General features: G+C 41.5%; 1 protein-coding gene across 2 annotated transcripts in view; it reads left to right on the top strand.

Annotated features, from left to right (window-relative positions):
• POSTN (periostin) overlaps nt 1-27,704 on the top strand; it is a 42,610-nt gene extending 14,906 nt beyond the window's left edge. The window contains exons 7-24 of one of the 2 annotated variants that reach the window (XM_038761758.1): nt 1,122-1,263; nt 2,772-2,984; nt 3,970-4,104; nt 5,376-5,524; nt 7,822-7,958; nt 9,251-9,381; nt 10,240-10,370; nt 11,261-11,363; nt 11,871-11,938; nt 14,043-14,088; nt 15,572-15,652; nt 18,629-18,721; nt 19,891-19,980; nt 20,940-21,020; nt 21,359-21,442; nt 24,317-24,403; nt 24,883-24,924; nt 26,866-27,704. In XM_038761758.1, the coding sequence (XP_038617686.1) occupies nt 1,122-1,263; nt 2,772-2,984; nt 3,970-4,104; nt 5,376-5,524; nt 7,822-7,958; nt 9,251-9,381; nt 10,240-10,370; nt 11,261-11,363; nt 11,871-11,938; nt 14,043-14,088; nt 15,572-15,652; nt 18,629-18,721; nt 19,891-19,980; nt 20,940-21,020; nt 21,359-21,442; nt 24,317-24,403; nt 24,883-24,924; nt 26,866-26,900 (1,848 nt within the window). In that variant the 3' untranslated portion in view covers nt 26,901-27,704. Of the gene's footprint in view, nt 1-1,121; nt 1,264-2,771; nt 2,985-3,969; nt 4,105-5,375; nt 5,525-7,821; nt 7,959-9,250; nt 9,382-10,239; nt 10,371-11,260; nt 11,364-11,870; nt 11,939-14,042; nt 14,089-15,571; nt 15,653-18,628; nt 18,722-19,890; nt 19,981-20,939; nt 21,021-21,358; nt 21,443-24,316; nt 24,404-24,882; nt 24,925-26,862 lie in introns of both variants that reach the window. The other variant, XM_038761759.1, reaches the window with a different exon arrangement.
• Nucleotides 27,705-27,922: the final 218 nt, after the last annotated feature.

Genomic DNA, 27,922 nt, shown 5'->3' with positions numbered 1-27,922 from the left:
AATTTCCTCATCTGTAAAATGGTGATTCAAGCAGGGGATTATTCTCCCTCCTACTTCTCCTATAAGCCCCATGTGGAAGAGGGACTGTATCCAACCTGATTATCTTGTATCTACCCTATGGTACCTAGCACACAGTAAGCATTTTAAATAAATTCAATAATAATATATTATAATATGATATATACATACACATATTATTGTTACTATTATTGAGCATCTTTGAATTTGTTTTATTTGGGAATCCAATTCATTTCAACCGGTGAGTAGACATAATAGTAAAAAAAACCCAAAACTAAGTAGCACAGTTTGGACTTTTGTCCAGGTTTTTGAAATTAACACTTCATGTAGCCTAAATTTGAAATGAATAACAACATGAGAAGTTATATCAAAGGTGGAGTATTTATTTGCAGGCTCCTAATTCCACTCTTGCAGAAAGTTAACTACTTTGTGCCCCCTCCTTTCGCTCAGGCATAAGTGTCCCCAACTGCAATAAATATGGATATTTGTAAGATCAATCAATAGTACTGTTGGCACCTGTATGCAGAACACTGTATTGAGCACTTGAGAGAGTACAGTAGAGACTGAAGACACAATCTCTGTCCACAGAAAGTGAATTTTGAGAGGATCCTCTAGACACAGTGGACTCAAGCCCTCCTTCTACATGTCTGTTTACATGGGAGGTAGAATTGAACCGTACTGGTTAATCTGCATTAGCCAAATATGGTCCAGCACACCTCCTGAGTTCTTTCCTGCCAGGTTCAATTTGATGTTTTGACATGGTCTCTATTTTCGCAAGCTAACTTCATGAAAAGTTTGGATTGGCTCAGACTCTCAATTCCCACTTGAAGGAACTAACAAAAAGCATCTTTGCCATCAACCCCACCTGTCCAAAATGCAGAGACCTCTCTGTGATGGTAATAATGATATTTTGAGTCCTCACTGAGTGCAAAGCACTCTACTAAATGCCTGGGACAGATCACCAGATACCCAGACAAGATCCCTGCCCACAAGGCACGTACACTCGAACACGATAGGGGTTGCGGGGGCTCACAGACACAAAGGGACCGGTTTTGGTAAAATTTACACTGTGACCCAGTCTAAGATGCGGACTTATTTTCCAGGCTGCTGCCATCACATCTGACACCTTGGAAGCCCTTGGAAGAGATGGGCATTTCACACTGTTTGCACCGACAAATGAAGCCTTTGAAAAGCTTCCCCGTGGAGTGCTCGAAAGAATCATGGGTGACAAGGTGGCTTCTGAAGGTAATCATCTTTCCTACAGCTTTCTCCCAGGCCAGGAGGGAGGGGAATAGAAATTAATTTCTGCCCCCAGTAGGAGCTTTGATGTGAGTGAGGGAAGACTAAGAAAAAGATATTCAGAAGAAAACATTAAAGGGACTGAAATGATGAGGGGGAAAAAAGCCCTAGGAATCAGTTTTCTATTTTCCTTCCTTCCTCTCAATTAATTTTAACAAAAACAATGTTCTTTATAGAAATTGAGAGGATCAGTGACTTTTAATCACCTAATTTTAAACTTTCAAAAATACTCTAGATTCTTGGGGGTTATTTTTCTATATTACATACAAGCTTTAGGTGAAATGGCATTGATCTCAGTTTCACTATTGTTTACAGTAACTGAATAATAAATGAAGAGGACAGTATGATTTTTTTTCTAGACCCTTACAAACATATATAAACATTTACTTCTAATAATGGAAAGCTAGATTCTCTTCCATGTGGAAGAAGGCCATCTGAATCAAGGACCACTGTGAAGTCTCTGATAAAGGCATCTTTAGATATTTTCCTCCCAGCAGAAAAAGGAAAAGGATTTCTCTCCCTACATTTCACCCTCCAACCTATCAGTATCTGAGGTTCAGAAGTAGCAGGTGTGCACGTTGCCACCATTTTAGCCAGTGATATTTGCAGTTTTCACTTATATCGTATTATGAATTTGCACCACCTTTTGTTCACTTCAGACATTTCATATTGTGACTATTTGGCTCTCTTGCCCCTTTCCAAGCTGTACATTTGGGAACTATGAGAGAATAATATCAGCTACAGATGAGATACCACAAGTTTCCCTGACTTTTACAGTCTGTGACTGCTGAACCACAGCCATTGAACTTCAGCTCAAAGAGTCTGCTGATGCTCAAAATGTAAAACTGTAAATTGGTCAAACCAGCCAGATGTCACATAAGAACACTTCCTCCTTTGACAGGAATCCCATGTCACATTCCAATGGCAATAACTCATTACTGTGAAGAGCTGTTAGTTTTCCCAGATAACAAATGCTCTGTTCGCAGATTCAACCTCCTCACATATTCCCATGCAGATGTTTAGTAAGGAGGCTCTACTAAAATACAATAAGTGGACACTCCGAAGTCAGGAGCACAATTTTCCAAACCCCATCCTTCCTGGGCTCATCTAAAGATGAGCCTTTCAAAGACTGATTATTTCCTTACACCTCCGAGATATTGGAAATTAAGTTCCTACCCAAAATAATTATATTTTGGGGGCTAGTTTTATTTTCCATTCCACAATTTCTGGAAATAAAGTGTCCGTGAGCAAAAGAATACTGCATGAGATGTGTTGTAAAATAACATCACCCATGGATGTCTGAAATCTGTGGATTTCATACCATTGTATGGTGCCTGGTAAACTGGAAAACTGTGAGATTACTTTGAGAGTGCATCTCCTAGGGAAGCTTCTTGGAAGAATGAATGGCGCGCCCTCGTAGCTACATGTTAACACTTTTCTGGTTTTCCCTTCAGCTCTCATGAAATATCACATTTTGAACACGCTCCAGTGCTCCGAGGCCATTATGGGTGGTGCCGTCTTTGAGACTCTGGAAGGGACAACTGTTGAGTTAGGCTGTGATGGGGACAGCTTGACTGTCAACGGGGTGAAAATGGTAAATCGCAAGGATATTGTCACCAACAATGGTGTCATCCACTTGATAGACCAGGTGTTGGTTCCCGATTCTGGTGAGTGTCAACTACAGTTTCATATGTTGTTTTAGTGTTCAGCTTCGAACAAGTGACTGCCATGTTTCAGCCCCATTAAGTTAAAAGCACATTTTCTGACATCACTATATTTCTGTCTATATATTTCAAATTCAAGTCAAACTTAGACATAACCAATATGGCCCCTAATGAGGGTCTCATTCTAGCCTACATTTGATATGTGTTCGATGTAATGAGGCTCTGTGAGTATTGTAATATTTTAAAATGTCTTAGTGAAGTGCACTACAAAGGGCAAAGAAAAAAAACCTCACAAACTTTAACTGATTTGCAATCTGATCCTCTGGGTTCTAGTTTTGGAAACATGCCCGAGAGGGCAGGATGTGGCAGGAAAGGGATGAAAGAGAATCGAAATGTGAATAACACGAGCCCAAACATTAGTTAACTTGATTATTTCAAGTGCAACTGGCATGAGACTTTACAGCTGGGTAAATTAATGAATACTTAAGAATAATGAATAATTTTTATGCTGTTATGATTAGGTGAATATGTGACATTCAGACCCCAACCAAGCTACCTGCTGTTTTTATTATCTAACCAAGTCCCACAAATGAATTAGTTGTGATCTAATCCATCCACCTCACCTAGGCTTTGCTGGCCCTCATATAGGTAAATATTGGCAAGTGAAATCTATCCATCTCTTGGCTGCGGCTGGTGATATAGGATGCTACTGGACGATTTGTTTAGGATGTGGACAGAAATAAAAGCACCACCAAAAAATAAAGTGACCACGATACTGGGGAATGTTGAGTGCAGAGTGAGAATCACCCATATCCAATTCTAGTGGTTTGGCCTTTGCATGCAAAATCTTGGGGCAAGAATTTTTATAAGCACTGCAAGGCTACTGACATCAATCTCTAAAAATGTAAGAAATAGGGCCAACTAATTAAGGGATGGAGGTTTGATATGGTGTTGACATGATGCTGATGATGCTTGTTATTAATTTCAGCCAAACAAGTCATTGAGCTGGCTGGGAACCAACAAACCACCTTCACGGATTTGGTAGCTCAGCTCGGCTTGGCTTCTTCTCTAAAGCCAGAGGGAGAATACACTCTGCTTGCTCCCGTGAATAACGCTTTTACTGGTACGTACAGCAACCCCGGTTCACATTTGTCACCTGTACGATCTCACAATGATATCTTACAGTGAAAAAAGTCCCAAGTTAGCCAAATCTCTTATGTCACTTCTCCGCAGGGAACATCATTTCCCTATGAGGAGGGAGTTGGGTTTTGGGCAGAATCCCATGTAAAGGAAAACTCCCACTCTCATATTTAACCAGAGCCCAGAACCAAGAGAGTACGCACAGTCATTTCTTCCAATACCGGGTAACGCCATATCCAGACGTTCTCTGATTCTGATATGCAGTCTATCCAAACGTCTAGAAAAGACACATAGTGAAGACAGAGCTGAGGACACACCTAAACTTTTCCGCCTGCCTGCCACCTTGCTGGAGTGCAGAGCTCTGGCTGGGCCAGACTCCCTGGGCCCTGGCCGGCATTCCCAGAGGGCTTTGGCTCAGGCAGAGAGTGGTCTGGGGTGGATACCCCCAAGCTGGCAAGGGGTGGGAGGATCCCTGGGCCATCATGGATTTTGAGGTCTCTTTTCACTGGGCACCTCTGCCGTGTGCCATAAGGAGCTACACTGGGAGCACTTTGCAGGAGCACCTGGGGCGGTCTGCCCGAGCCCCTCCTCGGCGTGAGACTTTGGGCAGATCGTTTCACTTCTCCGTGCCTCAGTTTCCTCCTCCCTAAAATGGGGGTTAAATATCCCATGCCACAGAGACTGCATGTGATCTAATTGTATTGTGTCTACCCCAGCACTCAGCAGAGTATTTCACACAGAGTAAGTGCGTAACAGATCCCACTAGCATTATTTGTATGATAATTACAGATGATAGCCTTAATACTTCACACACAAAACACATTTCCCCATCAGCCTTGGAGGAAATTAGGGCTTGGTAAATTTTCAAATTCACCTGCCAAATTGACCGGTACAATTATATTGAGGTTACATGGGCTAAAAATTTGAAGAGTGCTTAAAGGAGTAAATTGCATTCTGACTTGGTTATTTACTGGTTAGTGGAAATGAAACAGCTCTGAATGTCATAAGTCTCGATTCTAACTTTGCTCGCCTGCCATCTGATGTTGGACAAGTCATTTCTCGGTGCCTCAGTTTCCTCACCTGAACAATGGGGATAAACTATCTGTTCTCCCTCTTAGACCATGACACTTTGGAGGCCAGGGACTGTGTCCGACTTGCTTACCTTACATCTGCCCAGAGGCTCACTACAGTGCTTGGCACATAGTAAGCACTTAATAGATATCATAACTATTTCCCCATTGAATGCATTTGCAGAAGACACCCTGAGAATGGATGAACGCCTGCTTAAATTGATTCTGCAGAACCACATCCTGAAGGTGAAAGTTGGTCTCAATGAGCTTTACAATGGGCAGCACTTAGAGACCCTGGGAGGCAAAACGCTCAGAGTCTTCGTCTACCGTACGGTAAGTGAACGAGAAGTCGCATAAACTTGGGAGAGTATCCACCCGTTGGTCAAGGATGTCCCACCCAGACCTTTCAGTTTTCAGCATTATAACAGATTTTCTGCCCGTCCACATCGAAAGCAAATCATTCAAAAGCTTATGCTTTGGGTCCTTGCCACTGAAAAGCTTGGCTCGGGCTGTATGATCTCCAGAGAAGAGGAACGCTGGAGTGAAAATGAGAAAAGAATTGTGAATTACAATTCTGTTTTTAGAGCCTCTGGGTTTTGGGGGTCCTGAGTGGTGGGACTCCTGGGACCCATCCCGAGAACTGAATTGATTTCATTTCGTGGTCACTCGGGATGACTGTCTGAAGAGCAACTTTGCATTTCATTGTCCCTTATGTTTAGGCAGAGATTACTATGTTGGGTGACATCAGTACTGGCTATTTACTCTGAAAAGACAAGTGTTGCTTCTTCGTGGACTTGCCTTGGGCACCAAATTCCCCTCTGTATCCTGCAGCTCCAGGGTAGACCGACTTCCAGGAGCCCCTGACTTTGCCGAGGCGACGCACTCAGTGGAAAGAACATGGGACTGACAGTCAGAGGGCTTGCCTTCTGTGTGACTTTGGGCAAGTCACTTTTGTTTTAATGGTATTTGTTAAGCACTTACTATGTGCCAAGCACTGTACTAAGCACCGTGGTAGATACAAGCCAATCAGTTTGGACACAGTCCCTGTCCCCATTGTACAGATGAGATAACTGAGGCACAAAGAGAAGTGACTTGCTCAAGTTACCACAGCAGACAAGTGATGGAGCCAGGATTAGAACCCAGGTCCTTCTAACTCCCAAGCCTGCTCTATCCAGTAGGCCATACTGCTTCTATGTACCTCTAGTTCCTCATCTGTACAATGGGGATAGAATAAATACCTATTCTCCTCCCCCACTTTGAACTGTGAGTCCCATTTGGGACAGGAACTATACCTGATCTGATTGTACTGTAATACCCCCAGTGTTTAGTGCTTGGCTCATAGTGCTTAACAAAGACCACAGTTACTATTCTTATTGAACCATTCTAAAGCCAATCGATTGGAATGGTGCCAAGCAGTCCCCCAGGTCTCAATGAAGGCTTGTCTATGATGCTAATGCTCAAAGATGATTTTGCTTTGTGGCCGGACGGACCATATCATGTTTGATGAAAACCACCCAACCACTAGATTTGTTGACAACTGGGAGATTGGGGCACCATCTCTGGCTTTTGCCTCTTCACGATAAGCAGAGGAGGGGGAGTGGAGTTAGAATCCCCTAGCATTCTGACATGTCGATGCCACGAATTCCAAAATGCTAAACTGGGCTTTTAGAGAAGCAGCGTGGCTCAGTGGAAAGAGCCCGGGCTTTGGAGTCAGAGGCATGGGTTCAAATCCCAGCTCCACCAATTGTCAGCTGTATGACTGTGGGCAAGTCACCACTTCACTGTGCCTCAGTTACCTCATCTGTCAAATGGGGATTAAAACTATGAGCCCTCCGTGGGACAATCTAATCACCTTGTAACCTCCCCAGTGCTTAGAACAGTGCTTTGCACATAGTAAGCGCTTAACAAATGCCACCATTATTATTATTGAGCATGAAGAGGAAGAGCTAATGCTTAGTATCTATTTGATCTTGTATCTACCTCAGCATTTAGCACTTAATACCATATAATAATTATTATATTATATATTATATATTATATTATCGTATTATATACTATATATAATATATAATCATATTATATATTATTATATTATATTAATATTATATATTACTATATATCATATATGACATATATTATAATAATGTATATGTAGTAATAATGATATATAATAATATATTATAATATATTATAATATAATGATATAATAACATATAATATATATTATATATCATTTATACCATATTATATATAAATATTATTATATATTATACTATATTATATTATATGTTATTTTATTGTTATATGTTATTACATATATAATATTTTAATGTATTATATTATATGATAAATAAAAGTATATATAATCTATAATTGTTATATATTATTATATTATATTATATATTATATTAAGTAGACCACCCACTTTAGCTGAGAAAATTCCAAATCTATACAAAACATTTATATTTTTTCCTAACATTTCCTGAAACAACCTATAAAAATCTAGGACTATCTTAGCTTCACTGAACAATGCTCCTTGGAAGGTCCAGGCCGAAACAAGGTGAGTTTTTCACAGGTGCTGTGAGGAAAGCGTTGAGCAGCAATAATGAAATTTTTCCTTTTCTCATCAGGCTGTTTGCATTGAAAATTCATGCATGGTGAGAGGGAGTAAACAGGGACGAAATGGTGCTATTCACATCTTCAGGGAAATCATCAAACCAGCAGAGAAATCTTTGCATGAAACACTGAAACTGGATAAGCGTTTCAGGTGAGAAGGATTTGGTTCTGATATCTGTGCCACAGCCGAAAAGTTTTGCAGTTGTTCATTCATTCATTCAATCGTATTTATTGAGCGCTTACTGTGTGCAGAGCACTGTACTAAGGTCTTGGGAAGTACAAGTTTGCAACACATAGAGATGGTACCTACCCAACAGTGGGCTCACAGTCTAGAAGGGGGAGATATTTCAAAGAGGAATTTGCATTAGGGCCCTAACATCCAAATCACTTTGAAAACCCAATGAATCTCATTTAATTAAGACTGAAATTTGAAGGGCGAACTCTAGGAAAATTATTTGGAAAGTGAAATGAGCTTTCCAGGGGGACACATTTACCTCTAAAAGCAAAATTATATTTAGGAGCCAAGAATGAGGAACAAGCCAAAAAAATTTCACTGACATTTTTATACTTCATCCAGTAAAGGCAAAAATTCTGGAAACCAAAAGTCACTCGTCAGTTAGGGAATATTCTAATACAACAAATATAAAAATCACTTCACAAAATTACCTAGACAAGGAGACTGACTTGAATTCAAAATTAAGGGCAATTCGATCATTCGGACTGGCTTGAATCAACCAGCATTTCTGTCAATGTAATAACTCCAAATGTGCTTCCACATGAACATTCGAAAGGGTTAGAGATTTTACATCTTCAGTGTTAGGGCATGTGAAGACTTTCATTGGTTGACCTTTCATTCTGGATTCACTGGACCCCCTTAGGACATCTGTCAGTCAATCAATCATATTTATTGAACACCTACTGTGTGCGGAGCACTGTACTAAGCGCTTGGGAGAGCACAAAAGAAGACACCATCCCTGCACACAAGGAGTTTACAGGATATGAAAAGCATAAATTCCTTGGGAGCAGGGACTGTTTGTTGGACATTTTATGTTATTCCCAGGTGCCTAGTTCTGTGCATTTCCCAATGTAGGAGCTCAGGTAATAGAGCTCTATAAAGCACTGGAGTAGATATAAGCTAATCAGGTTGGACAAGCCCATGCCCCACATGGGGCTCACACTCTTAATCCCCTTTTTACAGGCAAGGTAACTGAGGCTCAGAGAAGTGAAGTGACTCACCCAAGGTCACACAGCAGACAAGTGGTAAAGCCAGGATTCGACCTAGGCCTTTCTGAATCCCAGGGGGTGTGGATGAAAAGACCACAGGCAGCATCAGGAAACCTCTCACATGCTCTATGACGGGGGAGCTTGGAATCAAATGCGCGTTAATGACAACTCTTTGAGCTCAATCGGCCGATCCGTAACCAGTTGTCTGCCTTTCTTTAGCATCTTCCTCAGCCTACTTGAAGCTGCGGACCTGAAAGATCTCCTGAGCCAGCCTGGAGACTGGACGTTGTTTGTGCCCACTAACGAAGCCTTTAAGGGGCTGACAAACGAAGAGAAGGAGATCCTCATCAGTGAGTCCAAGCTGAACCAATGGTCGCTCGGCAGCAGAAACGCACGCTTTGACCTCTGGCCCAGAACTGCTGCCTCTTTCCTCTCTGGGCTCCACTGATGAACAAATACTCCTGAAATGATAGCTCTTTGCTTGCCTAAATGTTATTTTATGGTCCCAGTAGCAGCAAGGCCGAATGGAAAGAGGACCGGCCTGAGAGTCAGAGGATCTTTCATTTATTCATTCAATCGTATTTATTGAGCACTTACTGTGTGCAGAGCATTGTACTAAGTGCTTGGAAAGTACAATTCAGCAATAAAGAGAGACAATCCCTGCCCATGCCAGGTTTACAGGGATTCTAATCCCAGCTCTGCTACATGTCTGTTGTGTGACTTTGAACAAGTCACATCACTTCTCAGTTACCTCATCTGTAAAATGGGGATTAAGACTGTGAGCCCCACCTGGGACATGGAGTACGTCCAACCTGATTACCTTAGATTACCTTGTGGGACCCAATTATCTTGTATCTACCGCAGCACTTAGTACAGTGCTTGGCCTGTAGTAAGTGCTTAACAAATACTACAGTTATTATTATGAACATATTATTACAATCTGGGGACTGGACATTGGCTCACTATCAAACTAGTACGAAAGTGTCAGTAGATACAGTACGTTCAGTGAGGGTCTCACATTTTTGTTGGACATCCAATTTCAGTGAAGGAATGATGATAATAGTAACCATATGAAGAAGAAAATGAATCTGTTGAATTTCAAGATCGAGCATCCATCTTGTTTTGACAGTAATCCTTGCAATGTTGACAGTTTGGGAAGAAAGGCTAGGGAATGCCATTCCATTAACTTTTATTTCACATTGTTTCAGGGGACAAAATTGCTCTCCAGAACATCATCCTTTATCATCTGACTCCAGGAGTATTCATTGGGAAGGGTTTTGAGCCTGGTGTCACCAACGTCCTCAAGACCACCCAAGGCAGCAAAATCTATGTCAAAGGTGTAAGTACTCGGGAGTCACCTATATGAGTGCGCTTGGAATATGATCAAATTGGGTCAAGTATGGAGGCTCACTCACTCTGCCCAAGGCAATCTGATGACAGGTTGAAGAATAAGTCCCCAGTTCCTTTCTGTTGCTGGCCACACTCGTGAGTCAACCAACAGCAGGGGGATTTGGAATTGCTATTCAATGCCATTCTGCATGGAAGACTTGGAGAATGTCAGGTTACATTCATTAAGAACAAATAGCTTCAACAGGAGACTGAATCCTCAAGTATGTCATACATAAATACTAAACATAATTTTTTTTTCCAAAATGTTACATTCGGATGTTTATTCGCTTCTTGAGAGAAGCCCATTCTAGTTCAAATATTAACAAATAATAAATTAAGGTTAATTTTCTAATTTTCTGCTAACAAAGTTCCCATGAATTCTATTCTTCTTCACAGACACTGCTGTTGGAAATAACTAGCTGCTCGAAATCCTCAGTAAACTGATCCGATATATTCAAATTAACCGGCCCATAAATCAACCCAATTGTGAGCTGCCAACCTGGGGTCTTGGTGACACTACACTCCTCTTTCCTTGCTCACCAACTTTTCAGAATTCTAAATAAGTGGCCTAATGGAAAGAGCCCAGGATCGACAGTCAGGAGGCCAGGATTCTAGTCACTTATCCTCTCTGCGCCTCAGTTTCCTAAACGTCAAATTGGGGATTAAATACCTGTCGACCCTCTCTCAGACTGTGAACTCAGGCAGGACGATTACATCTGCCTTGTATCTACCCCAGCACTTAACACAGTGCTTAGCTGACAGTAATGCTTGAAAAATGTGGTCATTATTACCTACATTTCTCCAAAGCTTCATTTGCTCTTTTGTTTTTCTTTCCCTTAGGTTAATGACACCCTTCTGATAAATGAATTGAAAACTAAGGAATCGGACATCATGACCACAAATGGTGTCATTCATGTTGTAGATAAACTTCTATACCCGGCAGGTCAGTATTCATTGCACCGATTAATAACTTGGCTGACTGACTAAAAAACTGACACAAATGTGAGTGGAAATTTCTGTTATCAGAAAACCACAAATTTATTCTCTTAGAATATATTCCCTTTCAAAATTCATTTTTAGAGCAGCTCTTTCTCAATAGAAGGTTATGCTGCAAATATAACAAATACTTTTATCCATGGTGAAACTATTCAAAGTGTAGGAAATTCTGAGATTTTCTGAATTCCCTAAAAATGGGTGTGTGATTGAAGGAAATTTATAATATATATGTGTGTGTGTGTGTATTAGAAGATGTAATCAACAACTTTCCTTTGAACATTTATGATCTTATGACTCAAAAAGTTATACACAAAAACTAAGCATCAATCTTCTTTCCAAAATGTTAAAGTTGAATGCTTATTTGCTCCTAAGGTAAGCCCATTCTAGTCCAAATATAGAGATTAACTTTCAAATTTTCTGCTAATGAGGTTCCTACGAATTCTATTCTTCACAGACACCCCTGTCGGAAATAATCGGCTGCTTGAAATCCTCAATAAACTGATCAAATACATTCAAATTAAGGTAGGCTCCTTGTTTCCAAAATTATCTCCCTCTCAATTAGGTTCATACTGACATGACCGTACCTGAGTCACTTGGGGGAAAACAAACGGTAGTTGAAGGTGAGTCACCAAATATTTATAGAATTACACTGCACTGTCTGATGCCTTAAAATTCTAGGCATGAATATGTGCCCAAAATATCTTTTCTCGATTAAACTCCTTTGCACAAGTTCCCGTTCTGACAAACTGTGGCAAATTTATGCAGAGATCAAAGGGGCAATGGGATAGGGTGAGAAATTTGAGAGGGCAGCTAATTTGGCACTCTTTCCCTTTAGACCACAGTGCCTGGGAGACTGAATTTCCCGGAAGCCCCTGTTCACACTTCTGGCTACCCCATTCTCCATCCACTTTTCAGGGTGGAAGGGGACGGTTTATTTTTTTTTTCTCCCCGGACTCTCTTGTAAGTAGCTTGGTAACCCCACTCCAGCTGGAAAAGCCAAACAACGTCCCCCAAAATCTATCTCCACTGAGCCAAGAACACACTCTTCGGACCTCTGGAGGAAACAGAGCTTAGCTCGGCTCCAGAGCTTCTGTCATTGGTGAATAAAAGCCCTGGCCCTCTGGGAGAATTGTAAAGTTTCTCAGGGGATTCAGGAGCATCAACGTCTTACACGCAGCCATCAGCCCTGGCCCTTTTTTTCCTAGCAGAATCATCCTATAAGCACTGGGAGGAAGAGATGCTAAAGACATGATTTAAGCACTTGATATTCATCCTGCTCCACAGCAATTATTCACACATTTTTAGACTGTGAGCCCACTGTTAGGTAGGGACTGTCTCTATATGTTGCCAACTTGTACTTCCCAAGCGCTCAGTACAGTGCTCTGCACACAGTAAGCGCTCAATAAATATGACTGATGATGATGATCCCTGTACCTTCCCATTTCCCCCATCTGTAATTGATTTGAAAAGCCATCTCCCGCCGAAGATGGTCAACTCCTTGTGGGCAGGGATTATGCTACCAACTCTACTGAACTCTCCCAAATGCTTGCCTATTCCAGTGCTCTGCACACAATAAGTGCTCAAGAAATACCATTGATTGATTGAATGAAGAGGGCCATGCTTGATTCTTTTGAGGAAAACCAACAGAACAGGAATGTTCAAGTCCCACTCAGAAGCCTGACACAATGGCTGATTTTTTTTTTAATGGGATTTGTGAAGTGTTCACTATGTGCCAGGCTCTATACTAACCACAGGGGTAGGTACAAGATAATCAGGCTGAACACAGTCCCTGACCCATATGGGGTTCACCGTCTTAATTCCCATTTTCCAGATGGGACCTGGCTCAAATTTGGGTGACTGAGGCAGTCTCAGGATTGGGGCACTCCAGTGCTGCACAAAACCACACAGAGGAGGAATGAATTTGGGCAAATGAAGGCTATATGCCTCTTCAAGCCAATGAGAAGGAAGTGTCTACTGTTGGGAAGGAAGTTTTCTAATCCTGGATCTAGAGAGAAAACAACTCTGTTGTACGTTCCAAGCTCTTGGCACAGTGCACTGCACTTATTAGGCGCTCAATAACCAATCAATCATTCATTCAATCGTACTTATTGAGTGCCTGCAGTGTGTGGAGCACTGTACTAAGCACTTAAAAGAGTACCATGTCAATACTACTACAACAGTAGGTGGAAAAATGATTGATGTAGCTGGACATTTCACCTCAAAATGCTGTATTCCAAAAGCAGAGTGAAGCCTTTGAGACCGGATTATAACTTTTGAGTTCAGCGTCTTGCTCAGCGCGCTCCCCACCCCCTCATGATGACAAGGACAAGATAGCATGAATGGCACTGAGAAAGAACTTTCCCACAATCAATTCCCCCACACAGGATCTGGATGAAGTCGCAGGACTAAAATTCATCTGATGGATGCTCTCGATAGGAGATGCCACCATAATGATATTTAGGCCCGTTGTGGCCTGGAAGACACAGGATGCTTCCCAACCTTGTGGTTGGGTGATTTAAAAAAATGAGGGAAAGGGTTTCCCCATGCTGACCTGAGCTTAAACATTAATATGGCTAGGAAAAGATGCTCTGCTTCTTGGTAAAATTTGAACGTTGTTCATTTTCAGTTTGTGCAAGGCAGCAACTTCAAAGAAATTCCCCTGACTGTTTACAGTAAGTGCTTTATACATATTTTCAAATGTAACTGGCTCTTCATCAAGATCTAAAGTTTTCTTTTTCTTTTTGCTAGAAAAAGTATTTCATAGATGGACTGGAGCAGGGTTTTTTTTTTCCTGTAAATGAGACTCATTTTACCTTCGCTGTCTTTTCCTGTCATGGCAACTCTTGAGAAAACAAACTTTCCACTGGGCTTAGTGTAGGTAATCATTGCTGAACCATGAATTGGCAATAGGGTGGAGTGCTCTTGATGGGTTAAGTGATCAATGTCAGAATCGTAAGATTCTTCGGGGGAAAACAGATCTTCCAATATAAGCACAAAACAAGGTAGATTGAGTTCTAAAGGCTCACTCCCTCCTCAAGACTTTCCACACACCAAAATTATGAGCTGCCCTAAGTCAATTAGCTCCTAATGATAATGAGTTGATGGTTTTAAAGACTTGGTCTTTTACTGGAGGCGTTTCCTTTCCCGCATGACATTATAACACCACAGTGGCCATTTGTCCGGTTTTATACCAATCTGGTTGACCTCCGTAACGCCCCCTGACCAGATGCCTCGGCATCTCATAGTTTTACATTTTCAAAGGAGACCGGGATATCGTTGATGGCCACCCAACGTTTGACACAAATGTGGATACAAGCACAGATGATCTGGCCCCCTCAGGAGAGTTTAATTTGATGGGTATGAGTAGAGGACGGAGATTGGAACTCCCATTTCCCTTCTCAGCTGCCTTTGGAGAAGACCCGAGATGGTTACCAGAGAATTGTCAGTGATCAGCTCATCATCAGAGTAGGGTAGAAAATGGAAAATGGAGGCTGCTTAGTCGCTGTGCCATTAGATTTTTTTGAAAGAAGTCATTTTAATTCTATTACCAAGGTAAGAAGGAGCACTGAAACTGAAATTAGATTGTAATGCAACTGAAAAATGAAAGGCATGTGAGCCTGGAGTTGGAAGTATTGATTTTAGCAATCTGCTACTTAGCAAGCCCAAAAGTGGTGGGTTGAACCTTAATTATTCTTTCCCTTTTCTCTTTTTTCCTCCCTTATCACTGTAGAGGGAAATATTTATTACACTGTTTTCCTCAAAGCAGGGAAAAGATCTAAAATGCAATTTAAATCATTCTATTGCATAAGTCTAACTATGTTTATCTTCTGTTGCTATGCAGCCCTTATTTTCAAGAAGTACAAATGAAGGTAAAGAGTTTAGCTGTGCAGTTTTAAATCACGGTTACCGACTTAACTTCCATTGTTGAACGAATGGGAAATTTAACTCTGCCCCTTAAGACACGGGAACTTACGGACTTCACTCCTGGATTTCGGAGGATCATACATATCACCTTGTTGTTATGATTTGAATCAGATTCCCTGGTCCCCAAACACACTCAGCAGTCCTTCAATCTCCTCTAAGGACCTTTCCTAAAGGACATCTGTGTTCTTTTTAATGTAAATATCTTTCATGTTCCACTTTCTGTACTTTCAGCCACTAAAATTATTGCCAAAGTTGTGGAACCAAAAATTAAAGTGATTGAAGGCAGTCTTCAGCCTATTATCAAAAATGAAGGTAAAAATCAATCCACTATAAATGGGTCCTTTTCATTTGGAAAAAAATCCATATAATGGACTGATTTATGTGAATGTGACTACATTCTAAGACACTAACAAGCTGAATTCTTGAATGCCATGGCATGTTTTTGCGACTGCAAAAAAAAAAAAAAATCAAACACGTACTACGTAGTTTCGTAGATCAACTATCCCTTATTTCTTCAGTACATTTGCTTATGCTTATTTCCTTGGTTCGGTGATACAGAGTGACCATTGTCTCAGCACTGCTATCAAAGCCATTCGGTAAATCACGCAACCCTTTGCTTTGTAATCATTGAGATTTCCTCAATTGTCAGCAACCACTGATGCACAAAATGCCTTGGATGCAGTTTCTTGACCACCCCACAACCCCCGGGTCTCCGCTCTCTGTTTGGGAGGACTACTTCCAGAATCACCGGCTTCTTTACGGGGAGCACTAAGCTCCCATAGGAATGAGAGAAGGAAGAGTATGCCAGATGCTCTTGGGCTTCAGTTGACTTTAAATTCTCAAGGTCACAACTTAGAATGACAAAGTCACCGCTAGCTAGGACTGGAGCCACTACCACTGAAAGAGCTACAGACTGCTCTTTGATCTCTGGTTCAACATCCCCTCTCAGCCTTCCTCCTCTCCCCCGCCACCTCCTGCATTTCTACAATTCATCTTGCTAACTGTATAGGAAGCTGCCACTTTCCTCCTCTCCCTCCCAACTCTCAGTCCTTTCTGTTTCTCTTGATGCTTAAAACGATCTACATTTAATTCTTGGAAGAAAGAAAAAAAATAGCTGGTTAGTTTTACAAGACTGATACTTGTGGTGATTCTGTCTTTGGAAAAATCAGAGAGATGAGAAGCTTTGTTGCAAAGGTTCATCCTCAGAAACCTCTAGGCGATATTGATGAAATACTTTGAATTTTGGTGAAAAATGACTCAAGCAAAACTTGATTTCTGGGCATTTGTTACTTCTAATAGTGTAAAGAAATCAGGTTTTCTACTGTTTAATATGTTTTCTAGATTCTGAGTCATTCATTTACAGTTTTATCTCCAAGAATCACATTTGCTGCCTTAAAGTCCTGACCTCTCTCTCTTTAACCTCATGATTGTCTCTTAAGTCTCAAATATGGGGAGTCCCCTTCTCCCCCAACTATGTGTGGACCCACCCTAGGAAGGAAAATGATCAGGAAGTCCAATACCTCCCTGTATCTCTTGCCAAATTAGGCCCTTTGATCTTAACTGCCACAGTTCCTAACACTAAGACGGAAAGAGCAAAATGTTTTCATGGCTTTCGGTAGCAGCAAATATTGTTCCCCGCCCTTTCCCTTCACTTTGCAGCTCTCTGAACTCTCACAGTTCCATGGCTGGTTTAATGGGGGGAAAAGTTACTTCTTGGTGATCTAGTGGTACTAGAGATTTCCAACAGAACAGTTCTCAGAATCTTCCAACATTTCCAAATTGCTTTAGGCTTAGAGAGAAAAGGCACAAGGCAACTCTTTCCAAACACCAAGTTTACTGGACATAAGGGCGTCCTGTGATAAAGGAAGAATGTCCTTCTTCGGGGTCTTAAAAAATCATACATGCATAATCTTTCATTTACTAGCAATTCCATTTATTCTAAATGTAGGAAGGTGGGCTAGATGATTCAGTCATGAAATTCATTGAACACCTACTAAGTGCTAAGCCCTGGCACAGATATAAGCTAATCTTACCAGACAGTCTCATAGCCTAACATGGAGGGAGAGCAAACATCTTATTCCCATTTAACAGACAAGGCAACTGAGGTACAGAGAAGTTAAGTGACTTGCCCAAGGTCACACAGCAAGCTAGGTGACAGAGTTGGGACTGGAACCCAGGTCTCTAGATTTCCAGATCTATGCTATTACCACTAGACTTCTTCATTAGTTCCCAAATTTTCATGACATGCTTTGGTGGCATTTTTGCTTTTCACTATTTGGGCCTTCATAGAGTTCCAGACTCAAAGTTCTGGGCAATGGTTTACAATGATTTCTGGAAAAAACTAAATTAAAATTCAAAAGATATTTTACCCTATCTTCTGTCAATTTTATTTAACTGTTGCCAGATATGACAGTATGAGTTAAATGTACTGAAAATTCTCTCTATCTTTTCTCTGGGGGAGTTCTAATTCGATCAATATTATAATCTATTTTCTAACATTTAAAATGTTTTGTTCTGAAAGCAAAACATTTTCCAAGGAGATAATATATAATGCTTGGAGGGCTTCTTATGTAATTGTAACAAACTTCAAAATTGTTCATTCGTTCATCTATGCACCACTCGGATTAAGTTGGTAAGTATTGTTTTACCCTTTTTATGGATGAGGAAACAAGTTGATCTGTAGGATGAAGATAGGTTTGCTGAACATTTTCTGTTAAAATGTAATTCAATCAGTTAATAGGCTGTTTTGAGGGTCTACTGTGTGCAGAGCACTGTACTAAACCTTGAAAGAGTACAACAGAATTAGCAAATGTGATCCCGGGAGTTTAACAACTAGTGGGGGTAGACAGCCACTGAAATAATTTACAGGTGGAATGGAGCAAGAAAAGTGGATTAATGCAGCAAGCTGTAGATTGAAAACCCAAAACATTTAAGACCAGAATGGTAATGTTCTGGCCCTCAATGACTCTGCTTTGCATAAGATTTATTAACTTGCCACTAGATCAGCGGAAGCACATGAGACAACAACAGATTAAAACAGTTTCAGCAAAACAATTAAATTGTGAGTCATTTATACAGCCGCCTCCCAGCTTCCAGGTGATGGGAAATTCTTAAAGCATTTTATCATAAGGGAGAGGATGTTTTTATAAGGATTCACTATTGAAACTTGGCTCTTTATTGAATTTCTTTTTCAAATTAGGCTGTTAGGTGTGTTCTCAGGTACGGCTGAAGACATAGAAACCAATGTTTAGAACAGGATGATTTTTAGTTCCACAAATGTTTTTTCAGGGCCTGCGCTTACTAAGGTCACTGTCGTTGAAGGGGAGCCAGAATTCAGTTTGGTTAACGAAGGTGAGAGGATAACTCAAGTGATTCATGGAGGTAAGTCCTTTTTTACTGAGAAATGCCTAGTCTCTACTACTGGCTGAATGTCCAGCGCTTAATAAATATTATTATTATTATTATTATTATTATTATTATTATTATTATTATTATTATTATTATTATGTCATGACCCAATTTGGTTGCAGCCTGGATATTTAATCTCCTCTATTTTGGAGAATGTGTACATTGGGGAATTTTGAAGATCACAAAGGAAAAAGGTCCTAGAAACACTTCACTCCTTCTCAGTGGGCAACATCTCTGCCCCACAAAATTCTACGTGCCAGACTTTACAGCCCTTCATCAGCCGGGGAAATGTAGCGTTTTGAGAAACAATAGGGGCTACTGAATATCCTTTCAAGTTATTCAGAAAACACTGCATTTCACGGGTCCTCTTTTCACAAATTTGAATTACACCCCGAGAAATTATTTTCTCTGATGTGAATGCCACTTCGGCGGCTCACGGAGTGAAATTCCATGTTGTAACAAAGATCTTCAGGGTTAGTCTCTTAGAGAAGCAGCGTGGCTTAGTGGAAAGAGTCCAGGCTTGAGAGTCAGAGGTCGTGGGTTCTAATTCCGGCTCTGCCAGTTGTTAGCTGTGTTTCTTTGGGCAAGTCACTTCACTTTTCCGTGCCTCAGTTCCTTCATCTGTACAATGGGGATGAAGACTGTGAGCCTCGCGTGGTACTAACCTGATTACCTTCTATCTACCCCAGCACTTAGAACAGTGCTTAGCACATAGTAAGTGCTTAACAAATACCACCATCATTATTATTATTATTTAGAAGGAACAGGATGATCAAAAGGGAGGGAAGAATCAGCATCAGCTGGCAAGATCTAATCAGCCGACAGCAAAATACTCACAGGGTATGGAGAATAATTGATTTTTCCTAACTGGTGGTGAGAACAGAACTGCCCCCATTTTCTGATCCGACCTAGAATTTGATTTAATTTTTCCAATTTGTACCTCACTGCAGTACCATCTATTACCTGGATTCTGATTCACATCATCTACCTGCAGTTGAAAATGCAGTTACAAAACAGGGAATTCACCCCTCTCCCCCCAGAGCAGTGACTGAAATGTGAAAATTTGTGAACTGAAGTGACAGGTGGTGCAGACCAGCACATTGCTACCGTAAGCGCTTACAATGTTCCATCCTTTCCACCAGAGCCAATTGTAAAAAAATACACTAAAATAATCGGTGGACGACCCGTGGGAATAACTGAAACAGAAGTGACAGAAGAGAGAATCATTAAAGGTAAATTACCTTTCTTTGAAAAGACTACTTCTACACTTCCGATAGGATTTTTTTTTTTAAAAAAAAAGGAGACATGCAACTCCATGATAAAGCACAAAAATGAGCATCTTTAGACTGAAGCTGCATTGAGATTCAACGGGAAAATGCATGGGTCTAATAGTCTGGGGCCCTGGGGACCTGGATTCTAAGCCCAGCTCTGGCACGGGCCTACTTATAACCTCTTCTTGCAAGTCACTTAACTTTTTCACCTAGAAAATGGGGCTACTAATACCTGCCTCTCCCAACCTCACAGAGATGTTGAGAGGATAAAATAAGGTAATCGATGGGCAAGTACTTTGGAAAAAGAAGAAAGTACTGTGAACATTCAGGCATTATTATTCTTGAAACGTAGTCGGAGGAGTGTAACAGAGGTGACAGAGTTTAACTTTGTCCAGTTGTCTCTGAACTGAAATTATTTGGATTCACTTTTAGTATTAATCTCATGGGCTTTATTCAGCTTTGCATGCATCCTCTGATCATTGTCCGTATTTGCTGAAATTTATTTACATAAAATCGGTAACGACATTGGACATTTACAGCCTTGCATATCAGAGTTCTTAATAAAATGCCTTGGTCTGAAAATCAAGATTCATTCTTAATAATAATAATAATGATGGCATTTGTTAAGCACTTACTATGTGCAAAGTACTGTTCAAAGTGCTGGCGGGGGTGGGGGGTACAAGGTGATCAGGTTCTCCTGCGTGGGGCTCACAGTCTTAATCCCCATTTTACAGCTGAGGTAACTGAGGCACAGAGAAGTTAAGCAGCTTGCCCAAGGTCACACAGCTGACAAGTGGCGGAGTCAGGACTCGAACCCATGACCTCTGACGCCCAAGCCCGTGCTCTTTCCACTGAGCCACGCTGCTTCCTTCCAGAACACACGCACACTTACTTGCCCTATTTTTCTTTCTTTTCTTTAGGTCCCGAAATAAAGTACACCAGAATTACTGCTGCTGGAACAGCAGAAACCGAAGAAGCCATTCAAAAGTTGCTGGAAGAAGGTGGGTAGCCAGGCGCTTTGTCAAAGAATCGTGAAAGAGCTAAAGATCCATCACTCTGCCTCACTTTCCTTGGTTTAAGTTCCATACCAACCTAAGCAAACTGGGATGCTCCTGTCCCTCCTCATCCTTCATTTGATCTGTTTTAAAGCTAACGGATTTTATTGGGAGAGAAATTTCGGTCAGTCGCCACTGTCTGGCACAGGGGAAGGAGACCGCCTGTTGGTCTGGAATTTACCACTCAGCAAGTGTGATTTATCGAGCGCATCGATTGATGTGCCTCTGAATTTATCATTGCCTTCTTTAAACCCCATTTCTGCTGTGAACATGTATTCTATCAGAGGTCACCAAGGTCACCAAATTCATTGAAGGTGGTGATACTCATGTGTTTGAAGATGAAGAAATCAAAAGATTCCTGCAGGGAGGTTAGTGATGGGGAGAAAACTAACCTGGGAATAGCAGATTCTAGTGACCGAGCGGGCTCAAACTTTTTAAAGACTGGCCCGGCCATGCGGAGGAATCTTCCGTTCCCTTTGAAAATGCTCACAGCCTGCGATGTGGGTTCCGCTGGGACTTCAGGGAGATGCAATTGGCTCAGTTTAAGACTATAACCGGTAATGGAAAAAAAAAAAATGATGATCCCACGTTGGTTTCGCTTTAACCAGTCTTTAAAAAATTTCCTCATACAAAGCTAGAGAGCAATGAATATTTGTTTCCTCTGTTGCAAATTCCTGTCGAAGCACCGTAAACTAGAGTGAGAACCAATTACAAACTGAGACGCAGTGCGAGTGCCCAAAGGTTTCAGTCTGCAGATTACAAGAAATAAGTATTCACTGCTCCCGAGCTAACAATTAAAGGCATGTTTCCGAACGCTCTTTAAATGCTTTCGAGTAGCAAAATAAAAGCATTGGTAGTTTTCCCTTCCGAAGCAATAGTCTTCAGAATGGATCATCTGTTTCTTCTAACTGATGAGGATCTGTAGCTGTAGATGTAGCTAGTTTGCGTATGAAATTAATCGTTATCAAAAATAAGGAATGTTTTCTGCTTGTGCATTAAATAAAACTACCTATCATAGCAATGGAGAAAAAAGTTTCAGACCCAGAAAACAAATATTTAAATGGAAATTATTAGGTGCACACATCGGAATAGGAAGAAGCAATTTTTCTGTGTTTTTTTAAACTTGATTATCTCAAGTAAATCTCTGCCAGTAAAACAGATTGTTCTTCAAATGAAAAATTCAAGGTAACACAAAAGATGATTAGGCATTTGAAATTTGGAATCGTATTAATAAGTTGTTAAAATCAATTGACAATGGAAATATTTGCTCTTCCAAAATCATCTCTGAAAAATTGCTTTGGCCTTCCCTTTTCTTTTCTGTCTCTGACACTGGATTTTTTTTCCTCTTTATGACCTTCAAAATAGTATAAGGTCTCTTGTGCACCTCAATAGACCTACAGCATGTTTAAGATGTTCTCCCCCATGACTAAATCTTTCCCTACCAGTAAATTAGGTGCTGAGCAGGCCTCATTCATTCTCTTAAGCCCCGTGAGGATCGTTTAATGCTTCACTCCTGCTGCTGGAATTGCAGTGCCTCAGAAATGCAAAAAACCAAGAGTTCAGCAACTAGAAAACATTGTCATGCTGAGCTACGAGAGGAAGCACAGAGATGACACAGTATGTGGTGGGTTTCCTCTGTGTGCCAGGCTACCAGAGGAAACCATTAACACTGCCACTTTGGGTCTCATAGTGCCACGGCTGCAAATCTGAAAAGCACCTCTCCCATGCCCCTCACTGCCTGGCTGCCCTGTGGAGGCCAAGGCAATCAGGAGAAGAGAGTGGCAGGGAAAACGGTGTCTGGAAAGATGCCCCCCAGCCAGAAGAGGCATAGGGACCACCACTTTGGAAACAAGAACATCCACAGCCCGGCGGGCTTGTGCGAAAGGCTCGGCTTACCACTGCCCCATGAGTTTCCCAGCAGTTGCCAAGCTCTGTGCCAAATGGTCCTTTTGTGGCCTGAAAAAAGGGCATCTCCCTCAGCACCTATTTTATTGGCGGGTGGAGACCAAGGGCATGGGGGAGAAGAGCAGCCACTACGTTGTACAACCTCAACGGTTGCATTTCTTTTTCTCCTTGCCATAATAGGGTGTTTCGTAGAATAGTCGTGCTTTAGACAATGGGCCGGATGAGTAGCTGCAGCTTCGTGTATTGCTTAATTCAGTCTTCACCTCCAGGTCTCCCACTCCCTTGGCACTCACCCAGGCCTTTAAAAGAAGAGGAAACATTCGCCTTGCTCCATGAATTACTACTTCCATGGTGGACAGCTTACCCCTTTGCTCCTTTTTTCCCTGCCCCTCCATGGTTTGGAGGCCCATGAAGACTCCATTCCCCCTGACTTTTATTTTTTTAAGAGAAAGTCACTGACCTGCCCATACCTCCTCAAATGCATGCAGTGGCCAAGTCCACAAGGGGAAGGATGTGTTTTGGAAAGGATTTCTTTATGGCCGCACAGGGGGAGGGAGGGAGTTAAAAATACATTTAATTCCTCAGGACTCAGTGGGAGACAAAAACCCAAGAAGTTTCAATGAGCTTCTCTGTTGCTGCCAGAGCCCAGCAGGACCAGAGACTGTGCTGGGAGCCAGAGGCTTGGAGGACATTTAAAGGGGCAGCAACCTGCAATAAAAAAAATGTTTTTACACTTGAGGCGTTGGGTGTGTGACACTCCGGGAATTCTCAGACACCCAGCCCCCCATCCCAAAAAGAGAGGGATTCCTTAAGAGTGAATTTCCTCCTCTTCTAGCTGCTTCTAATTTTTCTTCTTCCCTTTCTTTTAAGGGAGAGGGGAGGCGCTTCATCGGCACAGTTATTTCCAGAGAAATATCCCACTAGTCCCACCTCAGAGCCCACCCTGAGTGCCCTGATTTGAGCATCTAAGTCTGATTGGCAGATAAAAACAGTCCTGAGTGCCCACAAGGTGTAATGCACCTGGGAAAGCATGACAGAAAAAAGAGTTCTAATCCCACTTCCCTCAATAGCCTGCTGTGTGACACTGGGCAAGTCATTTCACTTCTCTGTGACTCAGTTACCTTATCTGTAAAATGGGGATTAAGACTGGGAGCTCCCTGTGGGACATGGACTGTATACCTTGTATACCCTGGTCCCACAAAACTATCCAAACCCGACCCAAGCCTTTGGGGGATGGAATGACACGTCCCCGATTCCCAAACCTAAAGAAGATGCCCTCCTTTCCCTCGATGATAAATGGTACAACTGTCCTCATCTGTTTTTAATGCTTATCTTAGCTGGAACTGAGTACACCAAGGTTACTAAAGTAATTGAGGGAGAACCACAGATTGTCGAGAGAGAAATCAAGAAAATCCTTCTGGAAGGTTAGTTCGCTTGCCTATGCGTATTAGCTCTGAGGTCACCTTCACTGAAGCAGTGATCTCAGGCAGGTTTTTATGTTGTCTGTTGGCATCCATTGTATATAAGAACTGTCAAGAGGAAAGGTTTGGTCCATAAAACCAAAAATAAATGTGAATGGAATTAGCTACTAATATTGCCAATGAATGACTGGGATGATGTCTGCATTACAGAAATCTTCCACTTTTGTCTAGCACTCTAAACTACACTTGCAGAAAATTCGGTTTTCAGACTACTGTTTGGGTTTTAATTATCATGCACTGAACAATGAAAATCATATGTTCTGTTCCTGTTTGACCAGACTCACTACTTGAATGAATGGAAGTATTGGGATTTTTAAATAATGAGATTGTAAAATAATAGCGATGTCCATTTCCATACTGGTGACAACTAATTTGATTGCAGTTCTTTATCATGTTCTCTAATTGTAACATATTCGTTTCAGACCAACCGGTAAAGAAAGTACAAGCCAACAAAAGGATACCAGGTACAATTCCCTGAATATACTGAGATCATTTGTTGAGTCCCTCTAAAGGCAGAACGCTGTGTTAAACACTACAGAGGGTATAATGAAGTTAGGAGGCATGATCCCTGTCCTCAAAGAGTACACGTACAACCATGATATCTTTAGGATTGTCATGTTACCGTCATGCAGAAAATATTTTTTCAAGGTGGAGTTTCTTCAGATTCTATTTGAAAAGAGAAGTATGTTCTGCATTATCTGAGAAACAAATTTCTGGGGGGGGAAAAGCACCAAGACAGCAATAAACTGGTGGCCACGTTCAATCTTTGGTTTAATCTGCATTTCACGGGCAATTGGAATCAGAAAAAAAACAGCCCTTCTGAGCTTGATTTAACACAATGACAGCAGGCAAAGTAGACTCTTGAAACAGCTCTGCTGAAATCTTTCAGGAACATTATTTGGCTCGAATAAAAATTGCTTCGTTGGTCATATTATCACAAGTAATTTGAGCGTCTTAAATGACGATGATTCTAGGACTCAAACGCCTGTGGGATTCTCATATGAATAGCCACACTGCCAGATGACCATGTAATTAAGACTGTTGCTATCACTAATCAGAAATTGTTTGAGTGTTAAAATATACAAGCAATAGGTGAAACCTTCCTAGATTAACCCTATCTGACTCCAGTCTCTGCAATTCCTCCAGCTAGCCCTGATAAAAATTGGCAAATGCGTATTTTCCAGTTCCTCTTCAGACCTGACAGGGCAGGCGCTAATCTTTCAAAAGGGAACAGGATTTGAGATCCCTGTGAAATCTGCTCACTTGAAGTCCTCAGAAAATGCAAAGTTTTATACCCAACATGCCTGTGATTGAACACGACACAAAACATGTAGATTTTGATACCCCACTGAAAATAAAGCATCTAAAATTAATCATCCCCCACAAATCAAATGGACTACTTGGCCGATATTCCTGAGAATGTTCCTTAGCCACTGGTTGTTGACTTTTCCACACTACTGACGTTTTAATTGATCTGACTTCCATTTATGGCCTCTTTCAGAATTTCCATTTTTAGAGAATTTGATTTTGGTTCGTTTTAAGTGAGACCAATGACCAACGCACTGCACTATTAAATGCCCTACTGTTGATTCGGTGGGAAGAGCGTGGTGGGAATCAGGAGACGTGGGTTTAACCTCGGTTCTGCCGGTAGCCAGCTAACACGGACAAAGGCCACCCGAGGACTTGGCGCGGCATCTCGCCCGCCTCCTCACGTGTGGCAGTCCGTGGCCCAGTGGGACCATGCTGGGTGGGGACGAGAAAGTGCACATGGTGCAGTGGGAGCCACTAGCAATCCCACCAATTCCTCCACAACGATTCGAGATCCTCAAGTCTGAGAGCCCTGGGGCTTATGCCGAATAGTAATAATGGTAACTCTGGTATTTGTTAAGTGCTTACTAGGTGCCAAGCACTGTTCTTAGCACTGGGGTAGATACAAGGTGATCAGGTTGGATACAGTCCCCATCTCACAAGGGGCTCACAGTCTTAACCCCCATTTCACAGACGAAGGAATGGAGGCACTGAGAAGTGACTTGCCCAGGGTCACACAGAAGACCGAAAGCCCGAGGTGGGCCAGGAATTGCGTCCGACCTGATTTGCTTGTATTCCCCCACCCTGCGCTTAGTACAGTGCCTGGCGTATAGTAAGCACTTAACAAATACCACAGTTATTACATGTAGCAGATCCGGGATCAGAACTCACGTCTGCCGACTCTCAGGCTCTTCCCACTACACCACGCTACTTGCCGATGGTGAGCAAAGTCCTCTTACAGTCACTTCAGTGTGGTGTCGACTTCGCCAAAGGCATTTTATCTCCTTGGAATAACGCAGCAAATTCATGGGGTGATCTATCGATCTTTAGACCGGCTGTGGGGTATGAGCAAGCCACTCTCTATTCCTTTCCAGCAGGTTCAAGGAGAAGAACAAGGCTAGTCCGCCACTAAGGGTGCACCACAAGACGGACCTCACTCAGCTATAAATCGACAGCCTAATCAATCATCGAGAGGAAAAGAAGTTGCAAAAGCAGCTGTGCTTTTGGAACCTATTATAAACTGAACCATGAGCCCACAAACAATAAGCAGGGAATCATTCAGAATGTAAATTTTATTATTCCTTGTAAATGAGAAATATAAATGAAATTAGATTTTTTTTTAAGAAGTAGATGGACAAGCTGATGTTGGGATGGATAGTGACAGGAGAAAATGAGCTGTAGAAACACTTGGCGCTTCTGATTCAACCACGGCCTTTTCCTCAAGGCCTTATCATAATTCCATGCCATTTCCATTATGCTGTGTAAATTCTTCAGTAGAGTGCCATCACCTTGCTCTCTCGGTTTCTGACACTACAGAACCTAGTTAACCCCAGCAAGAGATTTTCCTCAAGTTCACCAGTGATCTTGAAATGATTTCAGACTTCAGTCACAGTGCCAGTTGACATGTAGCTTCTAAACCATAGATAAATCTCACAACCCAGATGGGTGCTCCTTTCTGGGAAGTTGGAGCCTTGGATTATACCCAAGGGATACCTAAAATGCATGCAAGCAGTTATCTCTGCATGGAAGATAAAAGTTACCAAAATGGGTGCTCGGTATTAAAGCTTTTCTATTAAAAAAAAAATAATGCTTTGCTCATTTCTGGTACTAATGAGGGTTTGTTTGTAAATTATGTCATTTTTAGACCTCGGATTTTGTACTCATGAAATGTTGGTCACTTGCTTCTTGCAATTTTTTTTTTTTTAAAATATCTCAAATGTTGCAATACAACCCTTCGTGGAATACGGAAAGGGTAGCTTCAAAGTGCCTTCGTTCTGAAGACATGAGGTTTAAGCGAATAGGTGGTTTGGGGACATGTCTTATACTTCTGTTTTGAAACAGATATTCATTAAAGGGAATTGGCTGAATTTTGTGTTCTTTGTATTTATCCATCAGTTAATGGGAAAAAAAAAAGACAAAAGTCTTGTAAGAATG

Source organism: Tachyglossus aculeatus, chromosome 20, assembly GCF_015852505.1.
Source record: "Tachyglossus aculeatus isolate mTacAcu1 chromosome 20, mTacAcu1.pri, whole genome shotgun sequence".
Taxonomy (NCBI): Eukaryota; Metazoa; Chordata; class Mammalia; order Monotremata; family Tachyglossidae; genus Tachyglossus; species Tachyglossus aculeatus.
Note: the sequence above shows the minus strand (reverse complement) of the source record. Positions and strands in the feature narration are given on the sequence as shown.